Source organism: Pongo abelii, chromosome 5 (assembly GCF_028885655.2).
Source record: "Pongo abelii isolate AG06213 chromosome 5, NHGRI_mPonAbe1-v2.0_pri, whole genome shotgun sequence".
Classification (NCBI taxonomy): domain Eukaryota; kingdom Metazoa; phylum Chordata; class Mammalia; order Primates; family Hominidae; genus Pongo; species Pongo abelii.
The window spans coordinates 70488617-70511582 of NC_071990.2; the positions used below are offsets into that span (position 1 = coordinate 70488617).

The 22966-nt window shown below is 36.2% G+C and overlaps 1 protein-coding gene across 1 annotated transcript in view; it reads left to right on the forward strand.

The window, feature by feature from the left end:
- The window catches only part of COL19A1 (collagen type XIX alpha 1 chain), a 339117-nt gene that overhangs the window by 46652 nt on the left and 269499 nt on the right, over positions 1-22966 (forward strand). Inside the window, exons 4-8 of the mRNA XM_054557680.2 lie at positions 449-572; positions 1967-2242; positions 5327-5407; positions 9298-9423; positions 10549-10611. Coding sequence (XP_054413655.2) covers positions 449-572; positions 1967-2242; positions 5327-5407; positions 9298-9423; positions 10549-10611 — 670 coding nt within the window. The remainder of the gene's footprint in view (positions 1-448; positions 573-1966; positions 2243-5326; positions 5408-9297; positions 9424-10548; positions 10612-22966) is intronic.

Genomic DNA, 22966 nt, shown 5'->3' on the forward strand with positions numbered 1-22966 from the left:
ACTAGGAAATCAGTATTAGGAACTCATTTGCAAGAATTTAATATGAAAAAGTTTCTTTGGAAAATATTCATTTACTTATTACTAGTGTTCTTTAAAATTCTTTGTACCTCTACTAACAAAATCAAGTTCTACCATTTTATTTCCTTGATAAATCTCTACTGTTTGTCAGACTGCAGTGAATTCTGAGATTTTCTTCTGTTCAGTATCTTGTTGAATAAGAAAATGTCACAATTTAATACTGTAATCTCTTCACTCATTTTTATACACTCCAAGCTTTAACAACACTGTACCAGAAGATATTTTAAAAAGAAAGAGAAAAGTGCATAAGTTACACATTTACTGAGAAAAATGTGACTGAGATATTGTGTTACACAGAGCTTTATACCTAGATTTTCTTTTCTTGCAATCTCCAGTTTCCCCACAAAAGTTCTTTGTTTTCCCCCCACAGTGACATATTTCCCAAAGGCCTTCCTGAGGAGTACTCAGTAGCTGCCATGTTTCGAGTACGAAGAAATGCCAAGAAGGAACGGTGGTTTCTGTGGCAGGTTTTAAACCAGCAGAATATTCCACAGGTAAAGTACCATTAGAGTTGTGCTCATTAGTTTTCCTTGTGTGATTAAGCCAGGTGAATTATTTGAACTGTGTGCACAGATTTGCGAGTAGATCTAGTATCCAAATGTTCTATCCTTTAGAGGGATCATCAACAAGAAAATGCAAGTATTCTCGTAGTTAGGATGGCCTTGCTGAGATCCGTAATATGAGAGTATAGTGGATAACATCGTGTTACCTTTTGTTTTTATTTTACTTCTAGGTACATATTTTGTTTAAAGATGTAAAACTGCCTTCTCTTTACAACTGCTTCATTAACTAATTCTTTCTAACTAACACATTCTTCACCTTCTGTTGTCTCTAATGTTATATATTATTTTTAAAGCAGTTCATTGTTTCATTGGACAACTCTTGGTGAATAGAGTTGAGACTTAAATATTTATCCCATCAATAAAAATTTATGGAACACATGCTATATGCTCGGTAGTGACAAGAAAAGAGATCTGAAAAACAGAATTTGTATTATCAGGGAGCATAAGGCGTAAGGAGATGACATCTAGGAGAACAACATAATATAGCATAATTATAATACAGTGGAACAAGTGCAGTGGTAGAGTTAAGCTTAGTGTTGGGTATGGACAATGGGAGCACAGAAAGGGCAGCTCATCAGAATTAGGGGATGGAGAGAGCAGGAATCTAGGAAAGCATGTAGAAGAGATGGCATTTGGGCTGAAAAGAGGGAATGCTGGCACTCCAGCGAGGGGAGAGGAACCTCAAAATTACTTACTGGCACCATACATTAGTTTTTACTTGTATACATATCCGTTGAAATGTTTTAAATCATCACTGATCTTTTAATCTGTTAATACAGCTACAATTTTATGATGAGTAGATCAACCAAGAGTATGTCCTCTATAAAATGTGTTTTCTCTGTTCCTTGCAAAGTATCAGTGGTGAAAGAATTGATCTTAGCTTCCCTACTTAGGGAAATGATCATATTCTTAGTCTTCTTAAATTGGTAACCTTAAATTCCTCTGTTACTAATACAGAGCAATAATTTATATATCTTATAAAATTTTATCTATAATGTATATAAATTATGTATATATAAACTTATAAATGGTTTAGATAAACATTTAAAATAACTACACACACACACACACACACACACACACTCTTAGATGTTCTCTTAGGAAGCAGCATATTACATTCATCAGAATGCTCCATTTCTAAACCATTTTTGTAGTGGTGTTTGCTGTTCTTTTATTTTAATAAACCTGGTGGACACAAGTGTCATCTAAAATATTTTACTAAGTGCCTCAGTTATACTAATATGCATCTTGAGCTTTTCTTTCTGTGCTTTAATAATTTTGAACATTGATTTTTAAAACATTTAAAGATACTTTACTTTTTGCAGATTTCTATAGTAGTTGATGGTGGAAAGAAGGTGGTGGAATTTATGTTTCAAGCCACGGAGGGAGATGTGTTGAACTACATTTTTAGAAATCGAGAACTCCGTCCTTTGTTTGATCGTCAGTGGCACAAACTTGGCATTAGTATACAATCGCAGATCATTTCACTTTATATGGATTGTAATTTAATTGCGAGGAGGCAGACTGATGAAAAGGACACTGTGGATTTCCATGGACGGACAGTTATTGCTACGCGAGCTTCAGATGGCAAGCCTGTGGATGTAAGTTGTGATGTTGGTTGTGAAAGAGAACTAAAATTTCTAAGTAAAAGAAAAAATCTTATTAAAAACATCCTCCTTTTATTACTGTGTAATAGATTCCCTTCTCATCAATTTTATTAATTTAATTAATTTGCCGTCAGATGTGTGAAGAACAGTTATGTTATTTCCAATTGTATTTTCACATATATTATTTTCACTCCATTTTATACCCATTTTCTCCAGCCTGAGAATTTAAAATAATTAGGTCATGCCTTAAAAAATTAGATTATTAAAAGTAAAAATTGAAAATATGATACAAAATATAATCTTGGTCTAAGTTCATATGTTTTAAATAGAAAGGACTGGAAAAAGCTGAAGTTTAAATTAAATGGTTCCAGATTATCTGCTATTTTCATTAAAGAACAATAGACTATTCATCCTTACAATAGCAATTACTTTGTATTGCAGACTATTTTTTATAAGCTTATAATGGTTTTTCAGGGTTCTATTGTACGGAAAAAGTCACTAAATGTATTAGTAGGTCATTTGAAAGAGAAAAATTGCCTAGTAAAACCCTTTTGGATAAAAAGTTCCTTTAAATATTACATTTGAAGCTAACATGATATAGATTTATTATTGATTTCCCTAGAGAACAAGGTCTGTAATCTTAAAAAAAGTTAGATATATCTAAATTTGATGGCTGCACGTTTTCTTAGTTTATTATGTATAAACAGTTTATAGTTTATTTCTTAGAGTTTTTGCAAGAACGGGATCCAGTCTTGGACCTCAATCTAAGAAGATTGAGTGTTCTATGTCCTGTGTCTCATTAACTTCTCACCCTAGGATAGAATTGATCCCGGGCTAGGCGCGGTGGCTCATGCCTGTAATCCCAGCACTTTGGGAGGCCGAGGTGGGCGGATGATGAGGTCAGGAGATCGAGACCATCCTGGCTAACATGGTGAAACCCCATCTCTACTAAAAATACAAAAAAATAGCCAGGTGTGGCAGCACACACCTGTAATCCCAGCTACTCAGGAGACTGAGGCAGGAGCGGGAGGTTACAGTGAGCCAAGATCATGCCACTGCACTCCAGCCTGAGTGACAGAGCAAGACTCTGTCTCAAAAAACAAAAAACAAACAAACAAAAAAAGAATTGATCCCACAATTTGAGGCTAAAGAATATCACGTGAATCCTTATAAAAAGGATATAGGTAAAAACCATGGTATTACAGTGGTTTCATAATTTCATGTGGATTCTTGGTTCATCTGAGGATAAACTTGAAGGCATGTCACAATGATGCAGTATTTTTGGAGATAGTCACTGTTTGAGTTAAACAAACAAAATACATGTTTTTATAAAAGATTCTTGGTTCTACTGAAACTTTGAGTGGATTAATTTTTCATCATCTCCGTACAAGCTCTGTGATTCGTAAGATCTGTTATGGTGTGAAAATGTGTTTATTTGGGCTGTGTGTTATTGAAAAAAATTATCATGATTTAGTTTTACTTCACATATCCCACCTGTGTGTTTTTGTGAGAAAGTGACAAAACTGATATGAAGATTTTTTTTTAAAATCAACTCAGCACTTTGACAAGCATCAGTACAGATTTAGCCTTAAGCATTCTCCTTCTAAAGCACTATATCAGTGAAGCATTCTAAAGTAATGAATGAATAAACAAAGCATAAACTATTGTGACTGTCATTTCAATGTCATGGAACTCAATTAGGTTGTAATCCTTTGAAAACTGATCATCTATCTTTAGTTAAGTAAAACAATTCATAAGCAGGACCTGGTACAATGGATGGTACATAATAGGATTTCAATATTTATCGACTATTTTGATAACAGTGATAATAAATAAGTTTAGTTAAGAACAATATTAATTAACTGGAGTTCTCATTCTTCATTCTAAATAATTCATATGTTACTGCTGGTATTTCATTATACTATGTAAGACAGTGTATTCAAATTTTATAAATAAAAATTAACCTTAATAACCTTGCAAAAAGTTACAGAACATAAATCATTACATTTCATTTAGTCTCATGATTTTGCATTTTCTGCAAATCTTAGGCTGCTCATGAATCTGTAAGATGTCTGGAGTTCTTAATGCATTCTATGAACTGAATTGATTTTGTTCATCTGAGGTGAAAAGTAAAAGTTATAGTTTTTTCCCCCCTTTTTGCTTTTAAAGTTGGAGTAGAGATTCACCACTAATCACAAATGCCTGCTTTCTATTATTATAGGATTAATTATTATAAGATTAGAGTTGGGTCTTTCTATATAAAGTACTTATTGACCTCAAAATAATGCATTATTTAATACAACATTTCAGTGCTTGAAGAATTCAAACAGCCTATTTAAGAATTTATTATATTGCTATTTTATTAATAATCAGTACTATTTACTTTTTCTTATGTGGTGATTTGATCTTGCATTTAAAGGCATGATTATACTTTCCTTGAACTACAGTTAATTTCATGTCCAAATGCCAAAAAAAGAGAAATCTGCTAAGCAAATAGAAGGAATCAATTATTTTTGTAAAAAGGTTGTTAGCCTTTCTTAGATTATACCAATATAATATAAAATCAATAGGTTTTAGGCAGAATTCATGAAATATAGATAAAAATTTTTTTTTCCTTGTTGCTAAGTGAACACCTATTTCAGTGCCTCAAACAGGAGTCTGGAAGTACAAATAAAGCCTTTCTCATCATGTGCTCATATCTTTGATTTTACCTTTTCTCCAATTTTTTTTTATTTTGAAATGGTCTCATTTTGTGGGCGTTCTTTATTGTAGTGTAAAACAATAGCTTTTTTAAAATTAAGTACTTCTATTTTATTGTTTGAAACAGCTAGCCAAGGTTTGCAATTGCTTTCATTACCTGATTTCCTTTATCTATAGATCCGTCTCTATATCCAACTCTGTCTCTCAAGTAGTCCATAAAACAATGAATCCTACATTTAATAAAAACATTAAAATATCCACCAGTAATTTATTTATATTAGCTTCCTCTTTCTTTCTGATTAAATTACTGTAGTTCTTAACTGCCTGAATGTGATTCCAAAAAACTAAAGATGTTTCTTATTACTAATTTTTTAATAGATTGAACTTCACCAACTTAAAATCTACTGCAGTGCAAACCTCATAGCTCAGGAAACATGTTGTGAAATATCAGATACTAAGGTAAGTTAATTGTCTTTGCATATGAAGAATGAAGAATGCCAATTATCTTTTAGTGGCATAGTTTGTAGGGTCCAAATGTAGGGTAGCACTGAGTGTGTTCTGTTGAAACCAGGTGGGTAATTTATTCCAAGTAAGAAAGCCTTCATAGTGCTTTCTCATGGTTACTTTTAACAGTTTTAATCCCAGCATTTCATCCTTAATTTTGAGGGTAATATATCCTCACTTTGAACTCAATATAACTTAAAGTTATGCCTTTCTTCCTAAACTATGTTCTGACAGCAGCATCATTTCCAGTTACAGAAGTTTTAAATCTGTGATCATACTTTATTCTCACTCATTTTCCTTTTCTACCCTGTCACCTATCCTGGCTAGCTTTCCTTTGACATAGACTTTTCATCCTCATCTTCCATTTTCCTGTTACTGCCAAAGTGTACATTTACCTCGTGTCTGGGATATCAATCATTATTGGATTAACTGCCTTCCCTATGTCCTGCCCCTTTACTTTGCAGCATAACCAGAATATGTCTGAGTCACTGCTTTGTATATTCATTCACTCTCTTCCAGCAAACACTTTATTCAGAAACACTGATCTTCTGAACACTGTGCTAAGGAACAGGGCTAACAAACATGATTAAGGCACATTCCCTGCCCTCTCTTCATGTCTTTCTCTTAAGTGACTCCTGTTGGAAGTGAAATATCAATGCAGTTCCTCAGCCTCTCATTCTAAATATTCCCAACCTAACCTACAACTGTTACTTTCTTATACCAATCTTTCATTACAAGAAGAATACTAAATTCAATACTTTCTGTATCTCTCAGTGTAATGGCCGTATGTGCTATCTTATATTACTGGGTATAATTATATTTGTTTTTAAATTGATTTAAGTACAATTCAGACTCAGTAAGGGAAGTTTTACCTTAATAAACTTTTTTATTCCTAATGCTTCATTTGGAGAAAGTAGACAATCATTGTTTGATTTATTGACTTATCAACTACTAAAAAAGATAAATGGGACAGAAAGATATTCAAAGGGGACTAGTTCTAAAAAAAAGTACAGAAAGAACATATGAAAAGTGAAAATAAAAGGTGAAAATGTATTTTCTTTGGATCTTAGATTTCATAAACGTTCTATACTTGTCATAGAAAATTATATGAAAATTTTATCAACAATTTATGATTCAAAAATATTTTTAACTTTTGTAGCTCACTTTGGGTAGTGAAATAAGAATGTGACCAAGTGACTTAAAGCATAGCTAAGTCTTTCAAATATTATATGTTTTGCTTTTTAACTTGGCTTTATAAAGCATATCTCCAATCCACTTCATGTATCTCATTCCAAGTAAAATGCAAGCCAGCCAAATATCTTTCTATAAATATCTGAAAAGATAATTTAGAATGCCAATCTACAGACTTGAAATACCTAGACTTCCTGGAGCTACACATTTAAATCTTAAAGATGTTAATTCCCCCCAAATTTTGTTTTTAATTATGATTTTTTGATGTCAGAGTTTTTAAAGTAATAACTTTCTCTGATTGTAAAGTAATATAATGATATTTTGATATATCTCAATATTATATAATTGGCCAGTAATCACTGCCCTTTATCATTATATTAATGTAATAGAAACTTTCCACCTGATTTATGAAGAAATTGTTTAAGAAGTATAGGTGATGAATTGGGTGGAATGGTTGGCAATTCAAAGCAGTGACATGATCTCACACATTATGAACAAAAGATTTTTAAATCATATTTTGAAAAGATTATTTGGGAGTTAGTTTTAAAGAATAGAACACAAGGTAGGAATTTATCTCTGACTACGGAAAAAATAAGGAAAGACTGTATTTTTGCTGACAATTATTTGGAGGGGATATCACCATTCATTTAATGACTAACAAAAAATAGAAACATACTACATTTTATGAATAGGAATGTACAGTTGGAAGGATAAATAATTATATAAAAGCCATTTAAATGCATCTGCTCTACTTCTGATACGAATTGTATTTATTTTCTTTTTTGTTGCAAAATGTTTTGAACTCAGAAATTTCTAATGTAGTTGCTTAAATATCTAATTTTGTCCTGGAATTTCAAATCACACATGTTTTCTGGTTGTCAATATTTTATAAAGCATTTCAAAGGCAACATTTTTTAAAGATCACCTATAAACATGCTTCTTTGTTTCTATTAGATTTTCAGTTGCTAAAGTAGTTAAGTTTCATGACTCTAAATATAAAAAGAATGAAGAACAAATATTAAGAGAAGGATGAAATCAGTAACATTTGTTGAAAATAAATGAGAAATGTGGTTAAATTTTTAAGGGCTAATACTGAATATGTGTCAAATCAAAACCAGAGGTTTTACGAGGAGAAGAGTCCTTACTTGTATGTTTGGTGTTGCCTCTAGGCACTTTTTGTGGAGTGTGGACAGGTTTATGGTGAAGCCTGAGACATACTTTTAAAGTTATTTAAATCCTTAATTTAATATAGTGACTCAGTTATCCAGATCAGAATTGTGAATTCTAAGTGGGTCTTGGTTATCTGACTGGAAAGCCATGAGGTAAGAACTGGCTGAAAAATCATATCAAATCAAATGAGATGAATGAACTGTTTTGGTAATAACCTTGTTCCATTCAAATATACAATAGTTTTTAGACTTTCAAATTTGGAAACTTGTTAGGATAAATAATTGTGAAATCTGGAGAGAGTAGATTTGAAAGAACTAGTGGTAGATACAGTAAACTAGTTGCTGTATTTCTGAGTGTTGGTTTTGTTACAGTTTTTATTGTAATTATCAAAGAATTCAACTACTACCAAGTTTTTTTTTATTTCTTATTTCCAACTTTTATTTTAAGTTCAGGGGTACATTTGCAGGATGTGCAGCTTTGTTACATAGGTAAACGTGTGCCATGATGGTTTCCTGCACAGATCATCAAAATGAATTTTTGTTACAAAAGTTATCCATGTTTACTGGAAAATGTAGCCAAATCCATAAAAGAAAATAAATATCAATCATGATTTCAACCACAGTAGATAACCACAGATAATATTTTAGTTTTGTATCCTGAAAATACCTTACCATGCATTTATAATTTGTGGTATACAAAGTAATGTATTAACTCTCTCCTAGTGCTTTCTCTTCATGAAATTGCAAATTCAGAGTGGAAAACTATGGTGACGAGTCTGGTACATGATGTTGAGAAAAAACAATGTGTTTATCCTCCTCAGATTCTCCATTTGGGTTAATTTTTCTTTAAATGTTCATTGCTTTGTAACCAAATTGCACTTCACATTGTCCAGCATGCTCTGAACCCACTGGATAAGTATAAAATGCACTACTTGTCTGTTGTAGTGGAGACCTTTTTAATATCTTTAAAGAACAGTAGACTAGAACAAAGTATACTTTGATTTAATAAATGTTGTCTAAGAGTGTAAAAAGAATTTATTTTCTACTTTATATGCTTTAATAATCATCTTATTGAAGGAAACCATATTTTATAGGTTCAAATTACATATTTCAACTTTAATTTTTGTTCCCAAAAGATGTATTCACATATTGTTTGTACAAATTATTTTATTGCAACAATACAATTATTATAAATGTATATTTCTGTACTTATCAAAAAGTTACCTAATGTAACTTTGTAATTCCTTACCAAGACCATTATTTTAAATATTTTTCTTGCATGTTGTCAGTATAAGAAAACACATGGGCTCAGGCGGAAAGTGCAAAAGTGTGATAAACATTCTCACACCGGTGTCAACTTTTGGTTAGTAAGAAGCAGTTCTTGCAGGCAACCTCAGCAATCCCTAGTTTAGTGGGAGCCAGTGTTTGGAACATCAGAATGTTTGGAATTGACCCCATTTCCTAAAGCCTCTTTTTGGATTTTAGTGCCCAGAGCAGGATGGCTTTAGAAATATTGCATCATCATCGGTAACTGCTCATGCCAGTAAAATGTCTTCATATCTGCCAGCAAAGCAGGAACTTCAAGACCAGTGCCAGTGCATTCCAAACAAGGTATGCTAGTTTTAATCGGTGAACACTGAAAGCCACTCCAGACTATGAGCGCAGCTCCTTGAATGTGACCTCTATTCATAGAATTTGTCTTGCCCTTCAGTGTTTGTTGAAGTAAATACCTCAGTCACTAGGGTGGGTTAAGAAAAAGGCATTGAAGATGGGACTTCCTGGATTGTTACCTGGATAGTTTCAAGCCCATCTGAACTTCCTTCCAGGGCGTGAACTAGAATGAATAGAAAAGTGAAGGGAGGAACTACCTGTACAACAGGCAAGTACTGAGTACTTAGCATGTGCCAGGAATAGGCTGAAGTTCTGGGAATTCACAGTTGAAGAAAACACAGTGCCTGCTCTTCAAAAACATACACAAAAATACTCTACATTGTATTTCTTTTTCTGTGTAGACTGTATTTTTCCAGCATCCCTAAATTTTCAACTGGCTGTCTCCATCCACCATAAGTTATTAGCGGAATATACAGAGAGGCTCTGTTATTACTCAAATAATTTGTTTCATCTGCACCAATATGATCCCCTGGTCAAGAAGGCTGTGCCATGGACCTTTATGAACTTCCTTTGTGGATGTTAATGGCAGTCATAAAGCCCGTGCTAAAAAGCTGAGTGGTGTCTTGGTGGCTTTTTCCAGGCCCATACCTGAGGAAAGGAGAACTTGACCCAGTTTCTAGAGCAGAGTGTGCCCTAGCACTGTGACTTAAAACATGTCCTTGACTTACTCATCCACCACCACTTCAGCTCCTGGCTGAGCCAGATGGGGATGGGGTGAAAGTTTAAGCGAAACTTTCATTTTTTCTAGTGGCCAATATTGCATAGTAAGCTCTACAAGAAAGCAAGGTTCGGGGGGCCATAGAGAAACAGCTTGTGTTCCAGCTCATGGAAGGTCTGGAGGAGATGATGCTAAATGGTGTTTGGAAGAGTGAGGAACAGTGAATGGAATTCCATTGGCATGCCCTTTTTCCCTTGTTCACATGGCTCACTATTCCTCACTCTAAGCATCAGCTCAGAGGAGAACAAAGTGTTATCTTGCTATTGCCAGCTTCACATTTATAAACCATTTGGCTTTAGATCAATGTGACAGAATGTTTGCTAACACAGATATGCATTTTTGCTCAGGGAGAAGCAGGATTACCAGGAGCTCCGGGTTCACCTGGGCAGAAAGGGCAGAAAGGAGAGCCGGTAAGAAAAAAACAAATACTGATGGAGAAAACGGGGTTTTGTTAAAAAATGACTTAAAAATGTGTTCATCTCATTTTTCTTTATTCTGTACAAATATGTTTCTATAAAAGGCTATCAGAGACTATATTAAAATGCTGATTACTGAAATAAGAAAGACTATCAGCATTCTAGTCAGCTTTTGAATTCATATTGGTAGGCTGGTGTGAACTTTGGAAAGATCTGGAACTGCAAGTCTTTGTACCTATAAGCTCTAGCAAAACTGTGAATCAGGAAAGTCTATTTTCTAGCTGTGCCCTAGCCTTCTTTAGTATTCCCTTCCCCAAATCCCTGTTGAATTCTTGCTTCTCTTGTGTTTTGATACATCCCCACCAGAGATTTTTCTGTAGCTCCCTACCTTTTTTTTTAAAATAGGCAATTTTTTTTGAATACTTTCTATATATGAGGTATGTTGCTTGGTGTTGTACAGCACATAAAGACAAATAGGATATTTTCCCTGTTCTCAATGATTTTATGTCTAGAAAGAGATCGTGGAAAATTACAAGGCCATATGTGTTAGGTGCTGTAGGAGAGTTGCAAGTGTCCTGGAGAAATGATCTGGGGAACTAGGGAAGATTTAATGGAGGAATGGCCAGTGGACTGGACCTCTAAGTGTGTAATTCTAGGCTATATCCCATGCTTAGAGATTTGTATTTCCCTTCTCCCACCACTCAAAACTTAACTGTAATGTTTCTCACTCTTTTGAGTACATCATTTGTCAGCTAATCAGGTAAATGAATGTGCATGGTTAGAAGTTGATTCTGTTTTTGATATCTCTCCAAGGTAAAATAGATTTTAATTCCTTTCATGCCTTAACTTGAGAAGTCCATGATTCTAAATTATTTGTATAATCTATTGCCCCCCCCCCCCTTTAAAAAGACAGGAGACGGAAGTCTGAGAAATGACTGATCCCTCAAAGCTTCAACAAAGCTAAAGTCATTTGATTCCTGAAGGAATGTATTCCCATGTACCTTGCATGGGAACTTCTGACAACTCAGCAGGTGTTTGAAAAAGATTTCTGAGGAGGGAGAGGCCATTTATTATTGCTCTTTAAAATGCATTGCTTGGGGTACCTTTACTTTCAATATCATTTTATGAAAATTCAAAATAATTGAACAATATCTGATTCTAAAGACCACTTCAATCAAACTAAACATACAAATCATTATACCAATAGCAAGTATTTGTTTCATGGTTACATGTACCAGACACTGAGAAGAGTGTTTTAGATATGTTATCATACTTGATCCTTACACTCACTCTTCATGTTAGGGATTAGTATTAGCATTTTACAGATGGAAAAACTGAAGCTTAGGGAGGTTAAATTATTGCCCAGTGCCACATAGCTTGTGGCCAAACTGGGATCTGAACCCAGTAGGTCTGTTGACTACTCATAACCAGTATCCATTTTTAAGGCTGCCACTATGTTCTAAAAGCAATTCAGTATTATGTATCTGTATTCTTTGATCAGGTACTTCCACTTGTGATATTTTACTCTTAAAACATCATTTAAAGATGCCAGCCTAATGTCTCTATCCTCATTTTACAGCTGAGAGCCACACATAGGTAAAATGACGTGCCCAAGGTAACATAATTAAGAGGACTCAGAAAGTGGGAAGATCTCTGAGTTAATCCCAACTCTTCTCTGGTTAGAGGGTGAATTTGGCCAAGCCACTCAGACTCTCCATACATAAGTTTTCTTATCTGCAACGGAAGGTGTTCTCACTTATCTGTTCTGCCTATACTATAAAGTGACACAAAAATGCCTTGAAAAAAATGCATGTGGCTTAATTGTTGGTGACTGTGATTTATACACATTCACACACACATTTCTTGTCTTTTTACTTCTTTGATTTATCAATTCCGTCATATTTAAGATTGCTGGCACAGGAAGAAATTTCATGTGTTGCTTTTAGGAAAAATACCCTGCCCACTGAAAAAAAAAAATCTATGTCATAAGTACAGTCCTATTTGAATAATTATTTTAAAAATCATTAAATTGACTTTATTTTTTAAAGATTAAGTGCTTAGTCACTGTTGTTAGAGCCTATACCTTTTAAGGATGCATTTTCCCCCTCGATTCCCTTTAATCATAAATAGACATCTCTCACTTTAACATTTAAATATTTATTTTTCTTTATTCATTCATCCATCAACACCTATTTATTGAGCTCCTGCTATTATAATAAAAAATGTGCCAGACGTTGGAACCTTAGCAGTAATAATAAAATACAGGGCCTGCTCTCAGCGAGTTTACAATCTTGTGACAGTTTGTTCACAGAACATTCTCTCCTTCTATAGAAGATAAAACCAGTAGAAAAGAACAGGAAAAATTAATAAAAATGGATAAATATTAGCCAATTTATTGTATGTCAAATCTATAAAATATACAAAAATGTATCTTAGAGTTACAATGCATTATATGACTTCTCATCTGCAGTATGTTTTAAGAATATTAATGTTTGTTTTAAATTCCATGATAATTCATAATAGCAAGAGATTTTAGTGACAACGTAAAAACAGCTGCAATAAAGGAAATTTATAATCTACACAACAAATAACTAATCTGTGTATTTCCCTTATCTTTTTGATACATGCACCCACATTTGATTAAACCAACATATACTCTGCCTTGTAAAAATGACATTAGATGACCATGACCATGAATGCATTCAACCTTCCTGGCACTTGAAATAAACATGGATATATTGTTTCATTTTAAGGACGGGAGGATGAGTTTATTTCTGCTCCTATTGCACTATGCGATCTTGCAACTTTAATGTGCAATAAATAAAGAAGGCCTTCCTTCATTTTTGATTCTGGCATGTAATTGTCATTATTAGAGCAGGTGCACAAAATAATGCCTACATAACTTGAAGATCAAAAGTCATTTTGCTCTAAGGCATATTCAGTAGTAAATTTTGTGAAATGATCAGAAGTGCAATGTTACTAAGGGAATCAGATGTTGTTCTAAAGGTTTTCTTTTTGATCTGTAAGCCCAAGAAAGAATATTTAGAGGAGGTAGAACAGTATGTTGGAAAGAGTACCACTTTGGAGCCTGAACCACTTAGGATTGAATCCTCTCTACCTCTTACTTGCTTTGAAAATTATCATTAATAATACCTACCCAGTGGTTGATTGTGAAGAAGGAATACAATACAATTATATATACAGCACTTAGAAACTGGCATATTATAGATATTCAACAAATATATGTTTCCCTTGCTTTCTTATCCACCATATAATTGTCCATATATTGAAGGAGAGGTGGAGATAACTATTTTAGTTTGAGTTTGATTTCATCTCTGGCTTGATGAAGAACAAAGGAATCTTCATTTGTGAGATACTGCCTTAGAATTTTCAATTTATTAGATGTAAAAATGTTGAGTTATCACATGCTACTTGTGATAAATAGTAATAATTGGTCAATAGTTAATTTCTTCAAAAGATTACTCAATTACTTGACTATTTCATTCAACTCTGTATCTTCTATTTCCAATATTATCTGACCTTCTCTGGATACAATGTGCTAGTTGGTTGTTTTTTTTTTTTTTTTTTTTTAGACAGAGTCTTGCTCTGTCACCCAGGCTGGAGTGCAATGGTGCAGTCTCTGTTCCCTGCAACATCCGCCTTCCGGGTTCAAGCGATTCTCCTGCCTCAGCCTCCTGAGTAGTTGAGATTACAGGCACCCGCCGCCATGCCTGGATAATTTTTGTATTTTTTGGTAGAGATGGGGTTTCACCATGTTGATCAGGCTGGTCTCGAACTCCTGACCTCAGGTCATCCACTCACCTCGCCTCCCAAAGTGCTGGGATTACAGGTGTGAGCCACTGCTCTCAGCCCAGTGTGCTAGTTTTTAAAATATATTCCTTGCATTGTTTTACTTAGATAACGTCGATTAGAAGCCATCCAGACACAATTATAATTTACTTTTTCTCATTAACTCTATAATATTAGTCTTTTGGTGCATTTTACTTTTGGCCCAATGTAATAAAGTGAGAAAAGATTTGAAAATACAACTTCCACATCTCTTTCAAATTATATATCACTACATTACAGTATTTCTTTTTTTTTTTTTTTTTATTATTATTATTATTATTATTATACTTTAGGTTTTATGGTACATGTGCGCAATGTGCAGGTAAGTTACATATGTATACATGTGCCATGCTGGTGCGCTGCACCCACCAACTCGTCATCTAGCATTAGGTATATCTTCCAATGCTATCCCTCCCCCCTCCCCCCACCCCCACAACAGTCCCCAGAGTGTGATGTTCCCCTTCCTGTGTCCGTGTGTTCTCATTGTTCAATTCCCACCTATGAGTGAGAATATGCGGTGTTTGGTTTTTTGTTCTTGCGATAGTTTACTGAGAATGATGATTTCCAATTTCATCCATGTCCCTACAAAGGACGTGAACTCATCATTTTTTATGGCTGCATAGTATTCCATGGTGTATATGTGCCACATTTTCTTAATCCAGTCTATCATTGTTGGACATTTGGGTTGGTTCCAAGTCTTTGCTATTGTGAATAATGCCGCAATAAACATACGTGTGCATGTGTCTTTATAGCAGCATGATTTATAGTCCTTTGGGTATATACCCAGTAATGGGATGGCTGGGTCGAATGGAATTTCTAGTTCTAGATCCCTGAGGAATCGCCACACTGACTTCCACAAGGGCTGAACTAGTTTACAGTCCCACCAACAGTGTAAAAGTGTTCCTGTTTCTCCACATCCTCTCCAGCACCTGTTGTTTCCTGACTTTTTGACGATTGCCATTCTAACTGGTGTGAGATGGTATCTCATTGTGGTTTTGATTTGCATTTCTCTGATGGCCAGTGATGGTGAGCATTTTTTCATGTGTTTTTTGGCTGCATAAATGTCTTCTTTTGAGAAGTGTCTGTTCATGTCCTTCGCCCACTTTTTGATGGGGTTGTTTGTTTTTTTCTTGTAAATTTGTTGGAGTTCATTGTAGATTCTGGATATTAGCCCTTTGTCAGATGAGTAGGTTGCGAAAATTTTCTCCCATTTTGTAGGTTGCCTGTTCACTCTGATGGTAGTTTCTTTTGCTGTGCAGAAGCTCTTGAGTTTAATTAGATCCCATTTGTCAATTTTGGCTTTTGTTGCCATTGCTTTTGGTGTTTTAGACATGAAGTCCTTGCTCATGCCTATGTCCTGAATGGTAATGCCTAGGTTTTCTTCTAGGGTTTTTATGGTTTTAGGTCTAACATTTAAGTCTTTAATCCATCTTGAATTGATTTTTGTATAAGGTGTAAGGAAGGGATCCAGTTTCAGCTTTCTACATATGGCTAGCCAGTTTTCCCAGCACCATTTATTAAATAGGGAATCCTTTCCCCATTTCTTGTTTTTGTCAGGTTTGTCAAAGATCAGATACTTGTAGATATGTGGCATTATTTCTGACGGCTCTGTTCTGTTCCATTGATCTATATCTCTGTTTTGGTACCAGTACCATGCTGTTTTTGTTACTGTAGCCTTGTAGTATAGTTTGAAGTCAGGTAGTGTGATGCCTCCAGCTTTGTTCTTTTGGCTTAGGATTGACTTGGCGATGCGGGCTTTTTTTTGGTTCCATATGAACTTTAAAGTAGTTTTTTCCAATTCTGTGAAGAAAGTCATTGGTAGCTTGATGGGGATGGCATTGAATCTGTAAATTACCTTGGGAAGGATGGCCATTTTCACGATATTGATTCTTCCTACCCATGAGCATGGAATGTTCTTCCATTTGTTTGTATCCTCTTTTATTTCCTTGAGCAGTGGTTTGTAGTTCTCCTTGAAGAGGTCTTTCACATCCCTTGTAAGTTGGATTCCTAGGTATTTTATTCTCTTTGAAGCAATTGTGAATGGGAGTTCACTCATGATTTGGCTCTCTGTTTGTCTGTTATTGATGTATAAGAATGCTTGTGATTTTTGCACATTGATTTTGTATCCTGAGACTTTGCTGAAGTTGCTTATCAGCTTAAGGAGATTTTGGGCTGAGACAATGGGGTTTTCTAGATATACTATCATGTCATCTGCAAACAGGGACAATTTGACTTCCTCTTTTCCTAATTGAATACCCTTGATTTCCTTCTCCTGCCTAATTGCCCTGGCCAGAACTTCCAACACTATGTTGAATAGAAGTGGTGAGAGAGGGCATCCCTGTCTTGTGCCAGTTTTCAAAGGGAATGCTTCCAGTTTTTGCCCATTCAGTATGATATTGGCTGTGGGTTTGTCATAAATAGCTCTTATTATTTTGAGATACGTCCCATCAATTCCTAATTTATTGAGAGTTTTTAGCATGAAGGGTTGTTGAATTTTGTCAAAGGCCTTTTCTGCATCTATTGAGATAATCATGTGGTTTTTGTCTTTCGTTCTGTTTATATGCTGGATTACATTTATTGATTTGCGTATATTGAACCAGCCTTGCATCCCAGGGATGAAGCCCACTTGATCATGGTGGATAAGCTTTTTGATGTGTTGCTGGATTCTGTTTGCCAGTATTTTATTGAGGATTTTTGCATCAATGTTCATCAAGGATATTGGTCTAAAATTCTCTTTTTTTGTTGTGTCTCTGCCAGGCTTTGGTATCAGGATGATGCTGGCCTCATAAAATGAGTTAGGGAGGATTCCCTCTTTTTCTATTGATTGGAATAGTTTCAGAAGGAATGGTACCAGCTCCTCCTTGTACCTCTGGTAGAATTCGGCTGTGAATCCATCTGGACCTGGACTTTTTTTGGTTGGTAAGCTATTGATTATTGCCACAGTTTCAGCTCCTGTTATTGGTCTATTCAGAGATTCAACTTCTTCCTGGTTTAGTCTTGGGAGGGTGTATGTGTTGAGGAATTTATCCATTTCTTCTAGATTTTCTAGTTTATTTGCATAGAGGTGTTTGTAATATTCTCTGATGGTAGTTTGTATTTCTGTGAGATCGGTGGTGATATCCCCTTTATCATTTTTTATTGCATCTATTTGATTCTTCTCTCTTTTTTTCTTTATTAATCTTGCTAGCGGTCTATCAATTTTGTTGATCCTTTCAAAAAACCAGCTCCTGGATTCATTAATTTTTTGAAGGGTTTTTTGTGTCTCTATTTCCTTCAGTTCTGCTCTGATTTTAGTTATTTCTTGCCTTCTGCTAGCTTTTGAATGTGTTTGCTCTTGCTTTTCTAGTTCTTTTAATTGTGATGTTAGGGTGTCAATTTTGGATCTTTCCTGCTTTCTCTTGTGGGCATTTAGTGCTATAAATTTCCCTCTACACACTGCTTTGAATGCATCCCAGAGATTCTGGTATGTTGTGTCTTGGTTCTCGTTGGTTTCAAAGAACATCTTTATTTCTGCCTTCATTTCGTTATGTACCCAGTAGTCGTTCAGGAGCAGGTTGTTCAGTTTCCACGTAGTTGAGCGGTTTTGAGTGAGATTCTTAATCCTGAGTTCTAGCTTGATTGCACTGTGATCTGAGAGACAGTTTGTTACAATTTCTGTTCTTTTACATTTATTGAGGAGAGCTTTACTTCCAAGTATATGGTCAATTTTGGAATAGGTGTGGTGTGGTGCTGAAAAAAATGTATATTCTGTTGATTTGGGGTGGAGAGTTCTGTAGATGTCTACTAGGTCCGCTTGGTGCAGAGCTAAGTTCAATTCCTGGGTATCCTTGTTGACTTTCTGTCTCGTTGATCTGTCTAATGTTGATAGTGGGGTGTTAAAGTCTCCCATTATTAATGTGTGGGAGTCTAAGTCTCTTTGTAGGTCACTCAGGACTTGCTTTATGAATCTGGGTGCTCCTGTATTGGGTGCATATATATTTAGGATAGTTAGCTCTTCTTGTTGAATTAATCCCTTTACCATTATGTAATGGCCTTCTTTGTCTCTTTTGATCTTTGTTGGTTTAAAGTCTGTTTTATCAGAGACTAGGATTGCAACCCCTGCCTTTTTTTGTTTTCCATTTGCTTGGTAGATCTTCCTCCATCCTTTTATTTTGAGCCTATGTGTGTCTCTGCATGTGAGATGGGTTTCCTGAATACAGCACACTGATGGGTCTTGAGTCTTAATCCAGTTTGCCAGTCTGTGTCTTTTAATTGGAGCATTTAGTCCATTTACATTTAAAGTTAATATTGTTATGTGTGAATTTGATCCTGTCATTATGATGTTAGCTGGATATTTTGCTCGTTAGTTGATGCAGTCTCTTCCTAGTCTCGATGTTCTTTACATTTCGGTATGATTTTGCAGTGGCTGGTACCGGTTGTGCCTTTCCATGTTTAGCACTTCCTTCAGGAGCTCTTTTAGGGCAGGCCTGGTGGTGACAAAATCTCTCAGCATTTGCTTGTCTGTAAAGTATTTTATTTCTCCTTCACTTATGAAGCTTAGTTTGGCAGGATATGAAATTCTGGGTTGAAAATTCTTTTCTTTAAGAATGTTGAATATTGGCCCCCACTCTCTTCTGGCTTGTAGGGTTTCTGCCGAGAGATCCGCTGTGAGTCTGATGGGCTTCCCTTTGATGGTAACCCGACCTTTCTCTCTGGCTGCCCTTAACATTTTTTCCTTCATTTCAACTTTGGTGAATCTGACAATTATGTGTCTTGGAGTTGCTCTTCTCGAGGAGTATCTTTGTGGCGTTCTCTGTATTTCCTGAATCTGAATGTTGGCCTGCCTTGCTAGATTGGGGAAGTTCTCCTGGATAATATCCTGCAGAGTGTTTTCCAACTTGTTTCCATTCTCCCCGTCACTTTCAGGTACACCAATCAGACGTAGATTTGGTCTTTTCACATAGTCCCACATTTCTTGGAGGCTTTGTTCGTTTCTTTTTATTCTTTTTTCTCTAAACTTCCCTTCTCGCTTCATTTCATTCATTTCATCTTCCAGGGCTGATACCCTTTCTTCCATTTGATCGCATCGGCTCCTGAGGCTTCTGCATTCTTCACGTAGTTCTCGAGCCTTGGTTTTCAGCTCCATCAGCTCCTTTAAGCACTTCTCTGTATTGGTTATTCTAGTTATACATTCTTCTAAATTTTTTTCAAAGTTTTCAACTTCTTTGCCTTTGGTTTGAATATCCTCCCGTAGCTCGGAGTAATTTGATCGTCTGAAGCCTTCTTCTCTCAGCTCGTCAAAGTCATTCTCCATCCAGCTTTGTTCCGTTGCTGGTGAGGAACTGCGTTCCTTTGGAGGAGGAGAGGTACTCTGGTTTTTAGAGTTTCCAGTTTTTCTGCTCTGTTTTTTCCCCATCTTTGTGGTTTTATCTACTTTTGGTCTTTGATGATGGTGATGTACAGATGGGTTTTTGGTGTGGATGTCCTTTCTGTTAGTTTTCCTTCTAACAGACAGAACCCTCAGCTGCAGGTCTGTTGGAGTACCTGGCCGGCCGTGTGAGGTGTCAGTCTGCCCCTGCTGGGGGGTGCCTCCCAGTTAGGCTGCTCGGGGGTCAGGGGTCAGGGACCCACTTGAGGAGGCAGTCAGCCCGTTCTCAGATCTCCAGCTGCGTGCTGGGAGAACCACTGCTCTCCTCAGAGCTGTCAGACAGGGACATTTAAGTCTGCAGAGGTTACTACTGTCTTTTTGTTTGTCTGTGTCCTGCCCCCAGAGGTGGAGCCTACAGAGGCAGGCAGGCCTCCTTGAGCTGTGGTGGGCTCCACCCAGTTCAAGCTTCCAGGCTGCTTTGTTTACCTAAGCGAGCCTGGGCAATGGCGGGCGCCCCTCCCCCAGCCTCGCTGCCGACTTGCTGTTTGATCTCAGACTGCTGTGCTAGCAATCAGCGAGACTCCGTGGGCGTAGGACCCTCTGAGCCAGGTGCGGGCTATACTCTCCTGGGGCACCGTTTCCTAAGCCCGTCGGAAAAGCACAGTATTCGGGTGGGAGTGGCCCGATTTTCCAGGTGCCGTCTGTCACCCCTGGAAGGGGAACTCCCTGACCCCTTGTGCTTCCCGAGTGAGGCAATGCCTCGCCCCTGCTTCGGCTGGCGCACGGTGCGCTCACCCACTGACCTGCGCCCACTGTCTGGCACTCCCTAGTGAGATGAACACGGTACCTCAGATGGAAATGCAGAAATCACCCATCTTCTGCGTCGCTCGCGCTGGGAGCTGTAGACCGGAGCTGTCCCTATTCGGCCATCTTGGCTCCTCCCCCCCATTACAGTATTTCTAAAGGTGTTAAGATTTTTATTAATATGTTAATTGACACATAACAATTATACATATTTATGGAGTACAGTGTGATATTTTAATTCATTTATATAATCTGTACTAATAAAATTGGGATAATTAGCATGTCCATCACCTCAAATGTTCATTATTTCTTTGTATTGGGAACATTCAAGATTTTCTCTTCTAGCTATTTGAAAATATTCAATAAATTATTGTTAACCATAGTCACCCTACAGTGCTATTGAACAGCAGAGCTAATTTATTCTTTATAGTTGTAATTTAGTATCTGTTAACCAACTTCTCCCTATCCCCACTCCCACCCTTCCCAGCCCCAGTAACCATTATTCTACTCTCTACTTCTATGAGATTAACTTTTTAAACTTCTACGTATAAAGGAGAACATGCAGTATTTATCCTTCTGTGCCTGACTTATTTCACTTAAACAACAATGTCATTCTGACTTGTCCATGTTGCTGCAAATGATGGGATTTTACTCTTTTTTATGGCTTAATGTCATTCCATTGTGGGTATGTGTGTGTGTATAAAACATTTTCTTTATCCATTTATTAATTGATGGACACCCATTTTGATTCCATGTATTAGCGATTGTGAGTAGTGCTGTAATAAACACAGGCTTTCAGTTATCTTTTCACCATACTTATTTCCTTTCCTTTGGATACATATCCCCAGTGGGATTTCTGGATCACATGGTAGTTCCATTGTTAGTTTTTTGAGGCATCTCCACACTGTTCTCCATAATAGCTATACTAATTTACATTCCCACTAAAAGGGTGCAAGAGTTCCCTTTTCTCCTCAACTTTGGTAGCATTTTTTTTTTTTTTTTTTTTTGGTCATTTAGATGATAGCCATTCTAACTAGGGTAAGATGATATCTCATTTTGATTCCAATTTGCTCCTCCCTCACGATTAATGTTGAGCATTTTTTGATGTATTTCTTGGCCATTTGTATGTCTTCTTTTGAGAAGTGTCTATTCAGATCATTCACCCATTTCAAAATCAGATTATTGGGGTTTTTGTTTGTTTGTTGCTGTTGAGTTGCTTGAACTCCTTGTATATTGTGGATATTAATCCCTTGTCAGATGAATACCTTGTAAACATTTACTCCCATTCTGCAGGTTGTCTCTTCATTCTCTTGATGGTTTCCTTTGCTGTACAGAAGCTTTTTAGTGCAATATGGTCCCATTTGTCTATTTTTGCTTTGGTTGCCTGTGCTCTTGAGGTTGTAGCCACAAAATCTTTGCCTAGACTAATGTACCAAAGCATTTTCCCTACATTTTCCCCCAGAAGATTCATAGTTTTGGGCTCTACATTTAAGTTTTCAATCCATTTTAGGTTGATTTTTGCATATGGTGAGAGATAAGGATCTGGTTTATTCTTCTGAATATAGTTTTTCCGACACTGTTTATCAATGAGACTGTCCTTTCCTCAATGCACGTTCCTGGCACCTCTGTCAAAAATCAGTTGGCTGTAAATACATGGATTTATTTATGGGTTCTCTATTGTGTTCCATTGGTCTATGTGACTGTTGATGACAATCTAAGGTATTATGCTTTGAGCATCCTTACTTTAATGCAGCAAATTCATAGAGAAAAATTTTACTCTTATTTATACACATACATTATGAGTTAGACAATTATTCTGAATAGTCATGTAAGAAAATCCTGTCCCACCTGAGCCAAAACCCACTAATTACTTCTTGTCTCTCTTAAGATAAACCCCAAAGCTCTAACCATGGGCTATGAGGCTTCACATAATGTGTAGAGCTCTCCCCTACCTGACTCCTCACTCCCAAATTGTCTCGTAGCCTCTTCCCTTGTTCACTTTTGCTTCAAGTCCTTTGTACCAGTTATGTATGCCTGAAGTGTCCTTGTACATATCCACTTGGCTCTCTTCTTCACATCATTTAGGCCCTTGCTCAAAAATAACTTTAAAATAAAAAGGCCTTCTGGCGTCTCTATATAAAAAGCATCCTTACTCCCACCTCTATCCTCTTACTTTGCTTAGCACTTTTACTGCCACCTGACATGTTATCATCACGCATCTATTTCTTTCCCTGTTGGAAAATGAGTTCTGTGAGCCTATACATAGAACAACACATAAATAATAGGAGCTAAAAATATGCTGAATGCATGAATGAACACTATACCTCAAGGAAAGTTTAAATAATCAAC